Here is an 18,649-nt window from a genome sequence, read left to right on the forward strand (position 1 = left end):
CAGTGTACCTTTGATTTTTTTTTATTTTTTTTTGTGTAAGAAATACTGAAAAAGAGTCAACTCTTCTTTTGAATATTTAACATAATGGAAGCCAATTTATTAGACAGCCTTAGTACATATTAGGTACACATGGAAGTATTGTTTGTGCTTCAACACTCGCAAACATACAATCCCAATAAGTTAAACAGTTTCAGGACAGACTAATGTATCATTATTTTTTCTCTGATAAATAATTTTGATATAAATCAATTGATTTGACAGAGTAAACCCTATACAACAGCAAATTATGATAGAAAAAAAAAAAAACACAAAGTCAAGCGTTTGCATCACAGAAAATGCATTATAGTGCAATATACAAGTTGTTTGGCCAGGAAAGAGGGGAGGGAGGGAGGAAACAAAAGTGAAAAGGGGGGTTTAAGGGTTTTTTGCAAAGCCATTCACCATTTGAGGGTTTTTACATTGCACCAGAGGAGGAAACAGACAAAGAAAATATAGATATTAGTTCTTTTTCCCGGTTGACGACTAACAGCTACAGCTAAACATCACAAACACGGCGGCTTCACATTGGCATTTTTTAAAGGAAAAGTATCACTACTTCACAGTCAGAAATATCACCAGTCAACAGTGAGACGCTAAAACAGCAACATATGGCAGATACACAACACTACTCAGTGCATGGCCCAATTAAACATCATTACTAACCAAAGATAAGACTTATTCTGACAGGATACAATACTGAAATACAACTGGCCCTTTTTAAGATTATTCATTAAATATCAGCAAGCAACGGCCTCTTCGACATTAAAACGTGAAGTTTCTCTGGAGAAAGGAAAAAGTTGTGTCAAGTAAATACTTTACAGCCTCAGCAGCCGGAGGAGGGATGAGTCTGACTTTTTACAGAGTTCTTTCCAACATCAGTTAAACCAACATGTAACCGAAAATGTGTGTTTTGAGTATCAACCACTCTGGAAGCGAATGACTCATTGAATTCTACATACATAAATAAAAATGTCTCATCTTAGCCAAAATTGTGCGTAAAAGATCTCATTAAAAGTCGTTTTGGGGAGCAGTGGCCACTTTATGGTCATTGCCACATTGCCATGGTTTTGGCAAAGTGCACCTGATAAACTGGCAGCTGAGTTTACAGGATGATGCTTCAGGAGTGGTTTGAAAGGTCTGAAAGCACGTTCGTTTTTAGACTTTTTGACACTCAGAACAAAGCTTTTCAGTTGAGTATTCGAGCCCGACATGTTAGGAAAAAGCTAAACGCTAACTCTGCGGCTCCCAGAACATCCACACTGGATACAAACACAGTAACAGTCCACACAAGTCCAAGCATGCTACTGAATACGAACATCTCAAATGGGCAGGGGGGGACGCCTCTGATGAATATATTCATATATATATATTGCATGTTGACTGATATGATATATTGTACGACATTAACCTCTCCAACTGCACATCCCTCCTCCGCCTGCTTTCAATATAACTCACACCAAGGAGGAAACCCAAAGGATCAAACAAGAGAAAATGTCTACCTTTTACACATTCTAGCAGGTTTCATAGCATACAATATGACATTTTGGTACTTTCAGTTTTAAATGGCCTTCAGTTCTGATATTTAAACCTTTTTAAATAAGTTCATTTAGTTGTATCCATTGTAAAACATGAGAATACTTGCAACAGTTTTATTCTTTGATACAACATATATTTTTTAATCATCTAAGATGTCTTTTTTTTTTCTTCTCAAGCAAGATGCATACACAATTAATGTGGGATTTGTGGGGGGGGGTAGAGAGGTAAGACAGGGAGAAGGAGGAGGGGCAGAGTTAAGGTAAAGAGGAGAGAGATGTGATCTGAGTATTTTAGCTTGTCACTTCCTCGTCTGGTTTGTTCATGGACTTGAGCTGCTCCAGCAGGGTGGTGGGGGTGACGATGCTGGTCGATCCTGGAGACACGCACACGCATGAAGCACACACACACACAAACACACACACACATGCATACACAGTGTTAGATCTGCACGTTTGGAGAGGAACAGTGGAAAATGTGTTTTCAGCTCTTGCTATGAATGCCTACTGATGAGGGCAGTGTCACGTAATGATGAAAGTAAAGACAGAAACACTGAGCAACCCAGAGTTCGAAAATCATAATCAGCATGTGTCAGAGTTTGAGAAACTCATGCTAAAGGTGGGAGGTAACCAACGACTTTTACTGTCCTTAAGCACAAGCTTAAGTGCTGCTCTTTGAGTCGCTCGCTCTACAAACACAAAACTCATGAAGCCGTGTTCTATCACATGCAGCTGAACAATATGGAAGCACACAGATCAGTGATGGCACCTCACAACTGTCATGAATCTGAGCTGCAGGAAGTCCTGCAACACCAAGCTGGTCCTACACGGCACAGCCAATCAAAACGTACACATGAGCGTGTGGGCCTTTAACTGAAGAGCATCCAGACAGCTGAAAAATACTGCAAGAAACAGCCAAATATACAGCAAAGAAAGGCGAAAGCACATCGTCTCTACGTGTCATGGAATCCGAACCCAGAGAGTTAAGTCTATCATCTTCCATAAATATGAGTGAAAATGTGAAACTTAGTAACGCTGATAACACAGGGATGAACTGTTGTGACAGCTGAAGACACATTTCAGACACAGTAAACTTGAGAGGCGCTGGAGTAAAGCAAACGTTTTGCAAGATTTGTGCCTCGCTTCGTCGTCAGATTTGCAGATGGATTACTGCCAGTGGAATTCTTCATCATCCAAAACATCTGATTTACTCCTCACACCTGTTCATCGACAGCATTTGACCTACATCGGTTTGTTTCTGTTGCAAAGCTGCATGTTTCCTCCAGTTTGGTCTGATTAGCTGCTCATCGCCTACAGTCAATCTAAACTTGATCCCATGAGGGCTCAGAACAGGAAGTGGAGGCAGTCAGAGGGAACAACAGAAGAGAAAGAGGCAAGTCCATCTCGAGTTGGGTCATTATGGTGATGCGGGGGTCTTGGGTGTCAGGGGTCGTGGGTGGGGGTTTAGTGTGGGTCACGGAGGTCAACTTCGGACTGGTTTCGCCTGCTTCTCTGCTGTTCCCCAAACACACAGCTTCGTGGGCCTTTGCGCCCCAGAAACACAACACTGTGACGTTGATCACCAACGCCACTGAAGCACTGCACATGTCGAGGATTAGACCAAAACAGCATAACAAAAACAAAGTCTTGTTTTAGTAAGTGATGACCATTTTGCTCAGGAAGTGTTGAATGCAGCAGTATGAGGGGGAGCAGCCATACTGCTTATGGTGAGAGCTGCTTTCTGAGAAAACCATAAAACCAAAAGTTGGTTTGTAAACGATATCGCTTTAGCAGATTGGTTAGGAATGAGATGGATGCCCGGGAATACCATATTCTGTCTTTGGTGGGTGAAAATCCGGCTTTACTGGGAATGTGTGTGGATATTCATGCAAATACATATTATTTATTACCTCCAGCAAGGAGATATTTCATATTTCACTACATTTTACCTTAAATAGTTGCCAAATTCTTGCAGGTGTGGCCGATCTTAAATGCATTGTGCAACACAACACATTTAGACTCCACACGTATACATCAACTTTGAGCAATCCCTGTAAATGTGCACAGCTGCAAAAGTTTCCATTCAAATGTCCCAGTGGTAATGAGCCTTGCTCAAAGTTTAGAACAACTCATGTATCACTGCGTGTATTTGAATGTCGATATGAAACAGATGCAGATTAAAAACCTCCAAACAGCTTGCGTTATTAAAGCTAATTCAGCGGAGCAGGTGTGTGCTCTTTGAGTGCTTCCTACTTCTGCACAGCTTCCTTTAAACGTAGCATCTGTTTGTGTTCCTGCATCAACAAACTGAAGACTAATAGTGTGCTAATGGCTGTTGTAAAGGATGGGTCATTGGAAGAAATGTCTCCTACATTAGGGGAGGGGGGGGGATTAGTGGCAGCTGTTTGACATTAGCGGCATCTTTAGTTTTTATTAGGTTGCTAAAGCATATCAGGTGGAACATTGCTACATACCCAGACTCTGTGTCAGCAGAGAGGCATCATAGAGGCCGTGATACAAAGGGCAACTTTTTTGGACAACTGAAATGAATTCTTCTGGGATGATTGCTGTTACCTGACTGTTTCCCAACTACGTTGCCCCCCAAACTTGCCCTGTGTGTCAGCACCCTGAAAGGTTAATCATGATAAAGATGATCTGTTGCTAATATTCAGCACCCTCTGCGGACGAGCCGTGAGCCATGTGAGCATGTGATGGTGGGCTGAGAGAAAGTGACATGGACGCAGTCAGAGGACTGGGAGTCAAAAACAAAAAAAAAAAAAAAAAAAAAAACAAGGAAAAAAGGAGAGAATCCTTCTTTGAAATCCAAACATCAACTCAAGGACCTGTCCTGAAAGAAACCGGTAAGAAATCATGGTGATTGTCTTTGCAATTAACTAGAAAATAATTGGACAGTAAAAACTGATAGAGATGGATCTCAGGGGTAGATTAAATCTGGAGTGAGTGTTCAACAGGCTCAAAGGGCCTTTGGGTGTCTGTTGAGGGCTGATTTAATCCACCCAGCTGAGATGATGGGAGGAGGCAGCAGGGATGGGGTCACGACACCCTCAGACATGGCCGCTCTTCAGCTCAGACTTTACTTTGGCTGTATCCAAATACACGGACTCCAGGGCCCTCCAGCCTGGGCCCTCTAGCCTGGGCCCTCCAGCCTGGGCCCTCACAGATGAGACGGGCTTTGCACACATTATATTTCTTAGCATGAAATGGCTCAGTACTTTTCTACATGACTCATCATACTTGTATGTAAGTTTTATCTTCTTATTGTGTCTGATTAAAAATCATCACGTTCCTATTGCAATGACTTGTGGGTAATTAAAAAAAGCAAAGTCTGAAGCCTGCAAAATGAGCCCTCTTGAGGACTTTGTGGATTTTGTACTGTGGTCTGCAAGTGGGGTAAAGCTCAGACATTTGGATTCAGCCCTACTGTCGGGAAAATAGTCAGGTTGCACCTGATTGGATGGCAAGACTCCCATTCTCATTGGCTAACTCAACATACAGGGACATACATACTGGAGCGGTCCATGCAGTGAGGGAAGGTCGGGGGTGCCCATCCCCGAGGGACACAGGGAGGAGGAGGAGGGTGGAGTTACAAAAAACAGTACTGAGTGATCAAAGAAGAAGAAGGAACAAGGAGGAAGCCCTTGTGCTGTGAAGGTTCAGAAAGGGCTTCTTTGTGCGGCTGCCTTTACTTTTTTCAGTGTGATTTCTCTCTCCCTCCCTCCCAATCTGTCTCTGCCTCACTCGGCTGAGGGGTCTGCGTCCTCAAAGGACACCCTAGTGGACTCTCGGAAGTCGGGGTGCTGCAGGTCCGATAAGAATTTGGTGGGGGTGAGCGTGTGGGTGGAACCTGTGGAGGAACAGAGGTGGCTTCACCACTCAGCACATGCCACACCCCCTCCCCCACTCGCTCCAGAAAAAAACAAAAGGGTTAAAAACAAGCAACCTGTCGTACAGGACACACACAGAGACACACTTGTCCACTGACAGGTCACACACACACACACACACACACAAACATACACACACACACACACACACACACTCGCCATGTTGCACAAACAGAACTTGGACTCACAGACACAGAAAAAGACATGGCGCAGCTGCAATTCAAAGACAAGAGTTGTGTTTTAAGACAACAGCTGAAGCAGAGCACAACAAAAACTAACAAGACACTTTCCCATTAATAACACAGACTGGCTGGCGAAGCTTTAACACGTCAAATAAACAGTACAGAGGGGCATAACATAAAGGGCTATTTTAACATAAGACATTGCACACAATAGGCGGGGTGTTGGGACTATCGGCAGCTGGGCGTCCACACACTGCAGCCATGAGCTGGTGCATGGAAGCCACAGAGGGAACTATGCTGTCCTGCAGGAGATGTGTTGGGCTCTGTCTGCAAAAACTACCTGATGTGTCAATTTGTATTAAAAAAGGAAATGTTTCTATATTGACCACATAGCACATGTACCACATTACCGCATGAAATCTTGTATTGATTCTTAAAACTATTATTTTTTTGCACTTTGAGAGGTCAGCTCATGCTTTGATCCTGATATGAGGTCAAATGTGTTGTAAAGAGCTTTATCTTCCTTTTAATGGACTGAATTTGCACTTTTACCTGAGGGTTGGACTGTCTATTCACCTCACGTCCTGTGCCCGCCCCCCCCATGTTTCTCCTCCCCTCCATCTTTATTTTTTTTAAGCTGTGTCCTCATGTGTCCCTCGAAGGACCTGAAGTCCAGATTGAACCTGCACCTGCTGGTCCAACCTCACACAGTCCTCTGGAAACGCATCAAAGGACGTGTACCCTAAAGTAGGACTCAGCTTTTATTAGTTTTCATACTTCCTATAAAACATGGTCCACTTCGGGACATGTCCTCTCTGTCACTGAACACCGGGATGAAAAGCAGTTTTTTGAGCGCCCCTCTTAAAGCTGAAACTTTTACGCCTCTTTCAGAAGTGAGATTTGTTGAACGTGCCACCACACCCACACACTGCAGCAAGGTGAGGAGTTAAACCACTAGAGGTCAGCAAAAACAAGATTTTCAGGGGACGTTAAGTTACTCTGAGGTATTTGTGGGCCTGCACATATGAACCCTTCTTCTTGCTCTCAGGCTGCGCTCAGCGGCGCCTCCCGTTGCTCTACTCACCAATGATGGCCTCCCACTTCCCATTGGCCTGTGTGACCTCATAGGCGCAGCGCATCTCGCTGAAGGACACGCCACCGATGATGAAGACTATGACACGTGGTCCAGTGCGGTACTCTCCGGGTGTCTTATTCTTGTGCCAGTGGCCATACCGAGCACTGCCAGAGCAGAGAGGAAAACAGCAGCATTAATACATTAATACACAGAGCTCCTTTTTTTCATCATCTTGGCATCCTATTGTTTTTAACCATTCTCTCAAAACAGTATTTCGTGTTTGAGACTGCTTTCCAAAACATGGATAAGATTTCAAGGACACAAAGATGTGAAATTTTTGTTTAGGGCATGATTTCAAATTCAAATTTCTGTCACCTCCACATTTTAAACTAGTTTCAGTGAAACTCAGTAGTGTAATTTTATTGTCCTGCTGACATAAATAAGACCTGACCGTAATCTGAGGTGACAAAGATGCAAAATGCATTGACAGTATAAAGTCTCATAGGTTAAGCTGTCACCCTGAAATTTGCCTCTCAGGCACAGCTTCCTTTCCAGCTACATATAGGCTGCTCCTGACTGACCATCTGATTGGAGGTTTGTTGGAGGCTCTGCAGCCTGCAGACTCTGCTCAGGGAAAACATACAATAGATGATATATGAAGATTCACAGGTGATGTGTTTTCACACAACACTCATGAAAGGATGCTACAACTGATCATAAATAAAAGCTAAGGGAGAGATGCACAACTGGCCTTCAAGACTGCTCATAAGCAGAATTCAAATTTTTTATTTAAGTGCTATCAGTTTTTGTGTCATTAATTAATATTTGTATTAAAGTGCTATGTTGATTTAATATTGTATATTCATTTATCATTTCAACAGCAAATGTGATGTTTAGTCATATTACCGCAATACAGACATGGATGTCGCAATTGACACTGTGTGTTGACATGTTAGCTTACAGTTGCCTGTTTACACATTGTTTAGTTAGAGCGAGCAACAGCAACATTATCATTTATTTGCAGTTGTCTGTCCGGACAGCTGGTGAATTTCACTCTTCTTCCAGCTCTGTTCTTGGTCTCACCTCTCAGGTATCTGTCTCTGTAGCTGCTAAATGCTCCACTGTATTCACCAGCTAGTCACTAATTCTGTTGGCTGTGTGGTGCTGAGCAGGTGGTGTACGGTGGATTTATTGGAGCTTTTTTCACTGAGCTGCCCGTTTCTGCCAAAAACCACACGGCGAGAGCAGTGAGCGTGAACCAAACAGTAACGATGCTCCTCAGAAAACCAAAACAGCCAGCTGAAAGATGCTATGAAGCTCTGCAGAGCTGGAGGAAATGCAGAGTCTGTGGTAACTCTATTTTTTTTTCACTACGTGCAGTCCCTTTCATACACACAGTCATTTGTCATTTGATGCATTGTGCACATGAAATATTGATTACAGCCTTATTAAATGAATTGAAGCATTGCACACATGAGATAAGACTCCACCATCAGAGGCTTCATCTGCATCTGTGTAGCTTTCCTTTGGCTAACCTACACGTCTCCTAATGTGATCCTCGGTGCTGGGTGTGTCTGCTTCTGCGGGGGAGGGACAGCAAATGAGGCAGATCAGTTCGTAACAGGAGAGGATTTGATGCTGAATCAATACACACCAGCAGCTTCCACACAGACTGGAGTGAAAGGATTAGTGGAGCTGAAAGTGGCTTCATCACTCCCCCTCACACACACGCACACACACACACACACACACGCTCACACACAAGTGGAATTGGGGATGTTGATGACTTGTATTCAGGTCAGCTCGGTTACATTTTGGCAGAGTTTGCAGGGTTCGTATCAAGCTGATGTCCATTTTGTTGATGAATTTCAGCAGTGACTGGAATGTTTTCTATTCAGTGCTGATTTCATGTAAGAATATATCAAAGATTTATTTTTGACTGCAGACACTTTAATGAATCCAGTCATTTCAAAAGATGCAAAGTAATCTCTTCCAAAATGTGGAAACTTCTACGAAATAAATTACATAAAAAGTTGAGATTTTTAGATGTTTCTGCTCAGTGTTTTCTCCTCTATCGACTTTTTTCCTCATTAAATCATATACATGAACTGGTGAATGCCTGAGCTCTCATCATGCCTCCAATTCTTGGCACTGAGATCTGTGTATGGCTCACTAACCTGCCAGCCATCAGGATCACCTCCCTGCTCTCCATTTGTCTCGAGCATTGATCCGTTAGGCTCACCTCCCCTCCCAAATTACTATTGATCTAATACCATCGTTTCTGTCTTTGCAATCTAAAAATGTGTCTAATACCGTGCAATACGATGCCACGTGGTGTGCATATGCATATGTATGTGTGTGTACCTGACTGCAGTGGTGCTGAAGGAGGCAGAGGAGCGGGTGGAGATGTAGGGGTAGTGCTTGGTGTCCAGCTTATCATCAATAGCATCCTGCAGGGGGACAAAAAGACAAAACAGACCTTTGTCAGCAATACTGTTAACCTTTAACACACACACACACACTCACACTCACACACACACTTCAATAGGGGGTTCACTGTTGTGTCACGTCTCTTAGCAACCATGTGCAGCTCCATCATGGAGGTCCATTGGAGAATTGGCTTTGCACAAATAAGGGGCTAAATATAGTTGATAACAACCAGACTGGAAAAAAACAGATGTTTGACTGTGCTTGCTGTCAGTGTTGGTCAACTGCAAAGTAAATAATCCTAATCAGATAAAATAATTTGGTGTTTTTGCATCCGCCATGAATGTTTTCTTTAGGAGAAAAAAGAAGCTTTTGAGATGCTTTATAGACTAAAGAAAGTACTCTTTGCCTTAAGAACAACACACAAACAAGAGCATGTTCATGATAAATGAAACAGCGAGTCAAGCCCTTGAAACACACCTCCATGATGTCCTTCACCAGTGGTGTCCAGCGGGACAGCTGATAGGTCTGCTCGCTCACGCGCTCCTTCCTGTCCAGCTTCTTTCCTCGGCGGAGGGTGGACTGAAGGAGGAAAGAAGAGACGAGGAGGTGAGAGAGAGGAGATGAGAAAAGGCCAAAAGAAAAGCCAAGGAGTAATGGATCAGACTGAGACGATGGAGAGCAGGGAAGAAAAAAGCAGAGGAGAGGAGGAGAAGACAAGAAGAAGACGAGCGTGGCCCAGTGAGGGTCTTACATCTGTGATGATGGGGACGCCCAGGTGAGCCATGTTGGTGATGATCTCACTGTCCTCAGGGGGGATCTGAGCGTGCTGGATCAGCTTGTTCAGGTTCTCCTCCGTAATGCCTGAAAACACACACACACACACACACACACACACACACAGTTCATATTTTATAACTGTAAAAAAACATGTGTTTACATTTAATATCAGCTCGTTCTGGGATGACTATGTCCATGTTTTGTAACTTGAGCGCAAAAATAAAAACATTTTATTAACACTGTATATTACTAAAAATGACAGGTGATGTATGAGCTGAGAAGGTTCTTTTTCTGCCTGTATCCTGTCAAACATCATGTTTACAGACGTGTGCTGAACAGCTGGCTTACTGAAGCTCGAATAGGGAAATAGTAGATCATTTTTTTCTTCTTTGAATTTGTCTTTTTTAATACTAATGAGTGAAGTGAAGCAGTGAATTAGTCCTTTTTGTACTTTTGGTGACTATTTTGTTTGTTAATTCAAATGCATAATTTTCTAAAAAGAAAAGCGACAGGACAGATCTATGTATTGCAAATACCAATACTCACAGGTTTGAGTTAATATTTAAAAAGGCAGCCAAACAACAGCTGAAGAAACGACAAAAACTGAAAGAAAATTAAACCAGAAATGAAACAAAAACAGGCGTCAGCTGCGGGCCAGTGGAGCTTTCATAGGGACAGATATTTCACAAGCTTTAGATTCCTTCATGTCGTCTGCAGGCTCCTCCTTACCGTTCTTGAGGAAAATGTAGAGCAGGATGATGCGGATCTTGTCATATGTGCTGACGTTGGCATCCAGCAGGATGGGCACGATGGCCCTCATGGGGTCTTTGATCTTCTCTCCCTCGGCGTCTGTGCCCATAGCCAGATCCTGGATGAGAGAACTCAGGTATCATATGTATGTCACTTAAAATGGCCGTTTAAATGCCTGAATTACACATTCCCAGGGATTATAAAAGCATTTGGCGCTGCATGAAAAATAATGATTCCGATCATTTCCTCCTTTAGCGCTGATCTGCTCATTTCCTCTCCCCTCCTGTCTCCTCGTTTCCTCTCCCCTTTCCTCTCTCATCCCCCTCTCGCCTGCCCTCTAACCTGTTCCACGCGGCACAGCTTGTCCACTGTTCCCTGGTAATGCTTCATACAGTCCTCAGCCAGCTGCAGATGAGTCGAGTACTGAAAAACACACAACACACGGGGTCAGCACACACTCTGACACACACACAGGACAGCTCAGAGTCACAGAAACACACACACCTTGCTGAGCTCCTTCTGGTACTGAGGCATCTTCTTCAGCATCTGGGACAGATCCCTCATTGTGGTCTGTTGAAGCAAAAGCAGACGATGAAAGCCTGATGATCAACATCAATTGAAAATACTGTGAAAACTAAATTATAATCTCATCAGCAAGACAGTGAATGAGTGTACTTCTCAGAATGATTCTTTAAAATTTGTACAACTTTTCACCTAAAGTTCATGGACACACACCCTGTGCAGCCAAAATCTAAGACTGTATGATTGTATGTATTTGATGATGACTAAAGGAATTCACTTTGAATACTCAAATACCACAAATCTGTTTAGCAGTTAAAGACGTTAAATGTTATGTTGAGTAACACTATAGTACCAATGTCTTTGCAATACTGCATGTGTTCCTGCAGCAGCCTCCTCTTTACCTTCTCTCCGGTGTTCATCCTCTTGCTGGAAGAAAAGTCCTTCAGCTGGCGTGTCACTTCCCTAATGACAAAACACAAACAGGAGAGGAGAAGCAGTAACACATGAGAGAAAGGTCTTGTCGCTGAAGACGGTATCCAAAGACATGTATAAAGAGAGACAAAGCATGAGAGAAGTACTCACTGGGACACCTCAGCTATGTGTTTGTGTCTCAGGCTCACCCACAGGTCATCGTCTTCGTGCAGCAGAACCTCCTTCTCACGAGAGTCTCCGATGCCGCTGGTCTCATACCTGAAGGAGAAAAAGACGCATCCTGAGGTGACTGAAGCTAATGTGAATGTTTCATGCAAAAATAGGCCTGCTGCAGCGTTAACCTAGACCTTAATTAACACTGAAACACAGCCCTCAGGAGTCATTGTTGCACTGTCATTTGTGTTTTTCGTACTTGTAGACGTCGTTTTCGATGGGCAGCAGGTCGTAGCCCATGGCCTGGAAGGTGAGCTCGTGCAGGACGGGAGAGACGGGGTCAAACGCCCTGTCCAGGATGATCAGCTGTGAGCGAGCCTTGTCTGGACCCTACAGAGAGAAAGACACGCAGATACAAGAGTAAACGAGCAATAAGATACATATACAACGTTATACATGTATATTTGAAGTACATTCTCTGTAATGTGGAATTCAGCTGCGTGACTTTAACTACTGAGCTAAATACTTTGCAAAACAAATCATTAAGCAGGAATATAAGGGGACAAAAAATTTGATTGTCCTGAGCTCACCTCTCCCATAGTGGGGTCATCAGCTTTGTAAGCGTCCAGTTTGTCCTGAACCAGCTGGGCCAGGGTGGAGTTGTCCTTGTACTCGCTGACAGAATGACAGACAGACGGATGAGTGGGTGGGTGGGTGGGTGGGTGGTGAGACAAATGGAAGCATATGGAGGTTAACAGAAAAGGACAGGAAGTAAATGTGAAAAGGAGAAGGGAGGAAGATGGACATAAAGACACATGTTGGAGCAAGGAGATCAGAAAAATCAAAAGATGAGAAAAATATTTTGATAAAACTACTTTCAATACATTTTGAGAGCATGTGGGCTGTGTCACAGCTACACCTCTCAGAAGACACTGATCTCAAAGGATAAAAATTATTTTTGGTAAATATGCTAAATCAGTCATGAGAGAATTCTATTTGATGCCCTTTGAAGTGATTTATGACATTTTTATGTCCTCTATAACTGAACAGTGGTGTTTCTGTGTGTGCAGCAGCCTTTTGGATTACAGAAGCTTCTGACAAACTTTTCACAAATGTAAACCATGTGCCATTGTAAGAACTTTTACTATATAACTGAATGCTTCACTATATCAAACGGTCCCTCTTAGTAGTTTGATAAACACAGGCCAACATCCTGACTGTGACACCTATGGTTCGCTTTAACACCATATCTGTCCAAATATGTGATTTCCTGGACAGCTACAGTGCCTTTGGCTTTGGAAACCAGCCTGTACCCACAGCTGCCTCTCAGCAGCGCCCCCTGCTGCTCACCCTCGGTATCTGACAGCAGGGTACTCCTTCAGGGTGGCACAGAGTGTGGCAATCTGCTCAGCCAGCCTCTCCATCACCGGGTTCTTCAGCTGGGTCTTATGGGGGCTGTAGAAACTGTGGAAGGCGTCTGGATTGTCCAAAGAGTACACCTGCATGCACAAACATGTACGCAACTTAAACTTTGCTTCTGGTCTGAACATCTGGATTTATCTTTAAAGTCAGGAACAGATTCCACCATTTTCAGCGTCGTGGAGAACATGAACCGCTCTGTGTTCACAGCAGCTCACTGTGGACAGAAAGCATGTTATCTTGCTGTAAAGCAGCTGGAGGTGTTGTGATCCATTAAATATTCTCTCCTCTTCTGTTCTCTTGTTTGCTCTCCTTTCTTTGCTTTTCATCCTCCTTGTCTCAACTCTCCTTCAAGCTCCTCTCCATTGTCTGTCTCCTCTCCTCTCTCATTTCCTTGTTTCTTCATCTCTGCCATTTCCTTATTCCTCCACCTCATATCCTCTTTCTCTCCTTTTCTCTTTGCTCCTTTCTTTCTTTTTGTTTCCTCTCCTTCTCTAATGTCCTCATCCTTCTCTCTTTCCTCTCCTCTCCTCTGTCCCCTTTCTTCTATTCCTGTGTCCTTGTTTCACCTCCTCCCTCCAAATCACTTTCCCTCCTCTCCTGTGTCATTTCCTTGTTCCTCTCATCTGTATGTTCTCTCCTCTCATCTTCTATACCTGTCTACCTCTTTCCTACCCTGGCCTGTTTTGTCTCCTATGTTCTTCCCTTGCTTCCTCTCCTGTCTCCTCTTGTGCATCACTCACTACCACTCCCTCCTTCCACCCCATCTGTCCATGGTCACATGCTGCTCTGCAGAAGGGTCCCTATGTTGGCTTAGCTACCATTGGCTGTGTGGATCCTGACTCATCCAATGGGGTGAGAGCATCAGCATGTGGGCGGGGCTATGAGGCAGCACTTTGCCTGAAGCAGAAATCCACCGACTCTGAATTAATCATAGTAGACAGGAGAGGAGCAAAGCATTGTGGGCCAAGCAGCATCTTCAGAACAGTGAGAGGGAGGGATGGACAGGAGGGGAGATGTAGGAGAAGGGAAGGGGTGGGGGAGCCAAAAATTAGGAGAAAATATGAATGGAGGGAAGGAACAAAAAGCTTGAGCAGAGCACAGAAAATACAAGCAATGTGCAAAGACAGAGATGGAGGAACTGGGAGATAAAACAACAGAAATCAGAGAGAGGGAGGGCGCGAGGGAGGAGGGAGGAAAAACATGGCGGAGGCAGAAATTTGGAAATACAGCAAGGGTGGAGAAGCAGGTGGGAGGGAGCCAAGTCGACGTGACAAATGTGAGTCGTTCTGGAACAGTCTGGCATTAAACAGAGTGACTGGTGAGTCAGCAGCATTATGCCGAGCGACCACCTGAGTGTGTGTTTGTGTTTGTCTTTATCCACTCTAACAACCAATAACCTCACTGTTACTATTCCTGTCTGTGTCCTTTGCAGCATCCCTCTCCTCCTACCAGTCTTAATCGATCTCTCGCTGCTCTAGCTCAAGCTTTCTATCTCTGGATCTCCCTCTGCTTTTCCCTCACAGTCACTAACAAACAATAACATTGCCGGCTAAGAGGAGAGACAAGAGGTGACATCAGACAAGAAAGGGAAAACAATCCAGGGGCGTAAAACTGTGCGAGCTCACAAAGACAGAAACATGCACATGCACTGCTTTTGTCCCTTTTATGGAGACATTTGTATTCTGTTTTCTGAGTCTTCGTTAGAAATCATTGTGAAACATGATGCACGAGCTGCATCAACCAGACCATTCTGCACAGCTGGATATTCACCTGAGACTCGTAGGGCAAGAAGGCGATGTTGATCTCCGTCAGAGTCTTGATGGTTTTGGAAGCGCGGCTCTTCACCAGCTCGTTGAACAGAGGATCAGGGCAGGCTGGAGATGGTGAACATGAGGAAAAACAGACATTTAAGGAATAATTTGTCGGTGCATCATTCACAGATTTAGGATATAATGCTAATATCTGCACTCCCTCAACATCTCGTAGCCTTTTTGGCAGATCAGGTTATAATATTCTCATAGACATCACTCATCCATCAGTTGACAGGATGGAGCAGAAGAATCTTATGTGAGCACTATCTCGCATTACAAAGATTTACAGTGAAAGGTGGCTGTAGCATCATAGCAGCTCCAGTTTTAATTAAGTGAAGCTCATCTATCACCGCTGTGGAATGCAATACCAGGATACCAAAAACCACAGCTGCTTCAAAGTATGAATCTTATCCGATACGACAGGAGACAAGAGAGAAAACATAAATTAAAAAAAACATAAATGTGACTGTTCAGTCATCAAATTTACCAATTTAATTAAAGACACACTTGTAATTGTTACAGCAATTACAATTACATCCCCAAAGCCATTTTCTCCCAGTTCACAGCTGATGCTGTGGAAAATGACTATAAATGTACAAATCATTAAGACTGAGCTGGGAGGAAACTGGGGGGACGTGACAACAACAAGCCGTGGGCCCTCAAATATATAAAAAAGACAGTTTTTCTTAGAAAGAAACAGTTACAAGGAGCTCTGAAACAGCACTAACAAAGAAAACAATATGATAACAGATTGAACAAAGAGCACAACTGAGGATAAGCACAGGGCACCAATGACTGAATATGAATAACAGTGAACCTAATTCTGCAACACTATAACTATATTTTAGAACAAAGACAGTGTGTTACATGCAGCAGTGCTGAAGCCGGTCTTCATGTGTATACTCACAGTCAGTGAAGAAAACATGAGCGGCCTTGTATTTAGCTGAATGAGGGTCTTTGAAGTCTGCGATGAGGGTGTGGACAGACTGAGGAGACAGAAACAGGCAATCACAGTCAGACTGTAGAGTTCACGCGAGTGTGTTCACTGCAGAGTGTGTGTATCCGTGTACACTTCAGTTCATCGAGGTTTTATTGCTACGATGTTACCAAAGTGTGGCCATTTAAGATACATTCACCAATGACTACAAGAAGGAACATCAGGAAACATCTGTTGAAATCTTTGCTCAACATGCCAATAAAGCTTAAAAGAACTGACCAAACACAAAGAAATAAAACGATTAACACTGTGTCTTAAAAAAAAAACCTGCATAACATATTTATGGTGTTGCCATTAAAGCTAATTAGAATCTGAATATGAGAGAGAGAGAGAGAGAGAGAGAGAGAGAGAGAGAGAGAGAGAGAGAGATACCATGGAAACAAAGAAGTGCGTGTGTGTGATTTGCTGACTGAGTCAACAGTTGTGTGTTTGGACACACAGCAGCATTTCTGTTCTCTGCTAAAAACACAGACCTGCTGCCATAGACACACCTCTAAATATACACTATGAGAGAGAGAGAGAGAGAGAGAGAGAGAGAGAGAGAGAGAGAGAGAGAGAGAGAGAGAGAGAGAGAGAGACCTTTTCAGTGGGTGTAATCAGGAAAATGGCCTCCAGGCTGGGAAGAGGCTCTCGTCGCTTGTTGATGTCCTCCACGACTAGAGAGGCAGAAACAGACACACACATTTCCAGAAGTGCAACAAACAAAAGGAACTGTCCACAGGAGAGTGCACTGACAGCAGGGACCATTGTTTCTTACTGGTGATGCCTTCTGTCATGATGTCTGTCATCTTGCAGCAGGACGACAACATCCTCATGCTCAGCTGGTCCACAATCAGCGCCTGGCAACAGGAAATACGAGGGTGACTATACAAACACAGTTCATTACTCACGTGCTGCTAACAATAAAACTGTCTCATTGACATAAAAAGAGAAGGGAGATTATATTTAACGTGATATCAGCAGTCAGTTTTCTTTTAATGTGCCAAACTGCGTAAAACACTTTAAATGAAAGTTAAATCTCAGTTATTCTTTTTTCATGCACTGTTAATCTTTTACATATTTCGTTTTGCTTCCTCATCTTGTTGTCGTTGTGTGTGGTTTTAAGATATTTCTAAAAACTTGATTGTTTGAAATATCCTGCAGCGGTCAGCAGGAAAGCTGCACAGCTCTCACGTCATCACTCAAGAGTGACTCTAGGCCATCAAATATATTTGACTAATAGATTATTTGGCTGCACGTTGCACCGCTCATATTCACTTAAAGAAATGAGAAGTGCTTAGATTGGACCACTGGAACAAAATACACACACTCTGGATTTCTGTACACTGTAACTGTATACTGTTATGACTCAGTGCCGCAGGATGGAGTAAATTTAAGTGTTGCGCAAAACCAGCTCAGTTCCCTCTTCAAACAATCTTGGGTTTTATTTTCCATTAATTTTCTCTCTCTGTTTTGATGTTTATTGTTCATGTGTGCGTGTGATTTCTGTGTTGTAAGTTCTCCGAGCTGTTTGTCTTGTATGAAAGCTGCTATACCAATAAAGATTATGTTATTATTATTATTATTATTATTATTGTTGTTGTTGTTGTTATTATTGATATTATTATTATTGTTGTTGTTGTTGTTGTTATTATTATTATGAACTTCTTACCTTCCATTCTCCCTTCTTCTTCACCTTCTTGATAACATCATTCATAATCTCTGTAGAAGAAAAATGAAGGTAAAGACCATCAGGATTTTGAGGGGGGCACAGTGATCTGAGCAAAGAGGTTTTAACAAATGTAAACAAGGAATACTCATGAAGAGGGACACACACACACACACACACACACACACACACACACAGGGATAAGTGCTATTCTCCACAATAAGTTGATTGCCACACTTCAGAGCTGAGAGCCACAGCTCCCTTCTATGTACATAAATAAATGAGGACATAAATAGCTGATAGACATATTAAAGGGAATATAAAAAGACATTGTGGATGATTGTGTGTGTGTGGTTCACATGTGGCTCTGTGTCACAGTGCAATGTGTGATCCATTTCTTTGTGTCCTGCTCCACCACGCTGACAGCTGACTTTATGAGATTTGAAATGTTCACTGCAGCCTCTGCTGAGCAGCCAAAACATATTATCAATCCATCCGTCCTATAGCCTCTTGAATTACTGAGCATCAAGGGACCAATAATGGCAACGAAGGCAAATCTTGATGTCCCAGCTGCATATTCTGATAAGTCCAACCATGCTTTTCATTGTGGAGAACATTCACTCTGGAACAACAACAAAACTAATACTAGATTTTGTGAAGTCTGAGTTTGAGTAATACTCCACACTTTGATTACCACCTGCTTGTGTTAACGTAAAGAGCAAGAAATGCACTGGTTTCTGCCAAAAAGAGTGTCCTTTAGACATTCCCTATACTACAACTTCAAAGTACTGCTTTAACTTTACTTAACTTAACACTAGTATAGAGTAGAGAACAGTCAACAACAACAACAGAGTCAACAACAAGGTAATTATTGCAAGTTTGGTTTGTATAAGCTCACCTGCCACCAATTCAACTAAACAACTAAACAGACCCTACAGTGGAAACATTATCCTGCCTGACTGGTAGAGATTTAA

At 43.0% G+C, this 18,649-nt stretch overlaps 1 protein-coding gene across 2 annotated transcripts in view; it reads right to left on the reverse strand.

The window, feature by feature from the left end:
• Positions 1–63: 63 nt before the first annotated feature.
• Positions 64–18,649, reverse strand: part of stxbp1a (syntaxin binding protein 1a) — a 29,533-nt gene continuing 10,947 nt past the window's right edge. Inside the window, exons 2-20 of one of the 2 annotated variants that reach the window (XM_076758125.1) lie at positions 17,679–17,728; positions 16,785–16,866; positions 16,607–16,683; positions 15,938–16,016; positions 14,990–15,093; positions 13,148–13,296; positions 12,388–12,472; positions 12,057–12,187; positions 11,795–11,902; positions 11,614–11,674; positions 11,195–11,260; positions 11,033–11,113; positions 10,670–10,808; positions 9,915–10,024; positions 9,641–9,742; positions 9,098–9,183; positions 6,743–6,897; positions 5,279–5,436; positions 64–1,948 (exon numbers count right to left, since the gene is read on the reverse strand). In XM_076758125.1, coding sequence (XP_076614240.1) covers positions 5,327–5,436; positions 6,743–6,897; positions 9,098–9,183; positions 9,641–9,742; positions 9,915–10,024; positions 10,670–10,808; positions 11,033–11,113; positions 11,195–11,260; positions 11,614–11,674; positions 11,795–11,902; positions 12,057–12,187; positions 12,388–12,472; positions 13,148–13,296; positions 14,990–15,093; positions 15,938–16,016; positions 16,607–16,683; positions 16,785–16,866; positions 17,679–17,728 — 1,775 coding nt within the window. In that variant the 3' untranslated portion in view covers positions 64–1,948; positions 5,279–5,326. The remainder of the gene's footprint in view (positions 1,949–5,278; positions 5,437–6,742; positions 6,898–9,097; positions 9,184–9,640; positions 9,743–9,914; positions 10,025–10,669; positions 10,809–11,032; positions 11,114–11,194; positions 11,261–11,613; positions 11,675–11,794; positions 11,903–12,056; positions 12,188–12,387; positions 12,473–13,147; positions 13,297–14,989; positions 15,094–15,937; positions 16,017–16,606; positions 16,684–16,784; positions 16,867–17,678; positions 17,729–18,649) is intronic. The other variant, XM_076758126.1, reaches the window with a different exon arrangement.

The sequence above is a fragment of the Chaetodon auriga genome, chromosome 19 (genome assembly GCF_051107435.1).
Source record: "Chaetodon auriga isolate fChaAug3 chromosome 19, fChaAug3.hap1, whole genome shotgun sequence".
NCBI lineage: Eukaryota > Metazoa > Chordata > Actinopteri > Chaetodontiformes > Chaetodontidae > Chaetodon > Chaetodon auriga.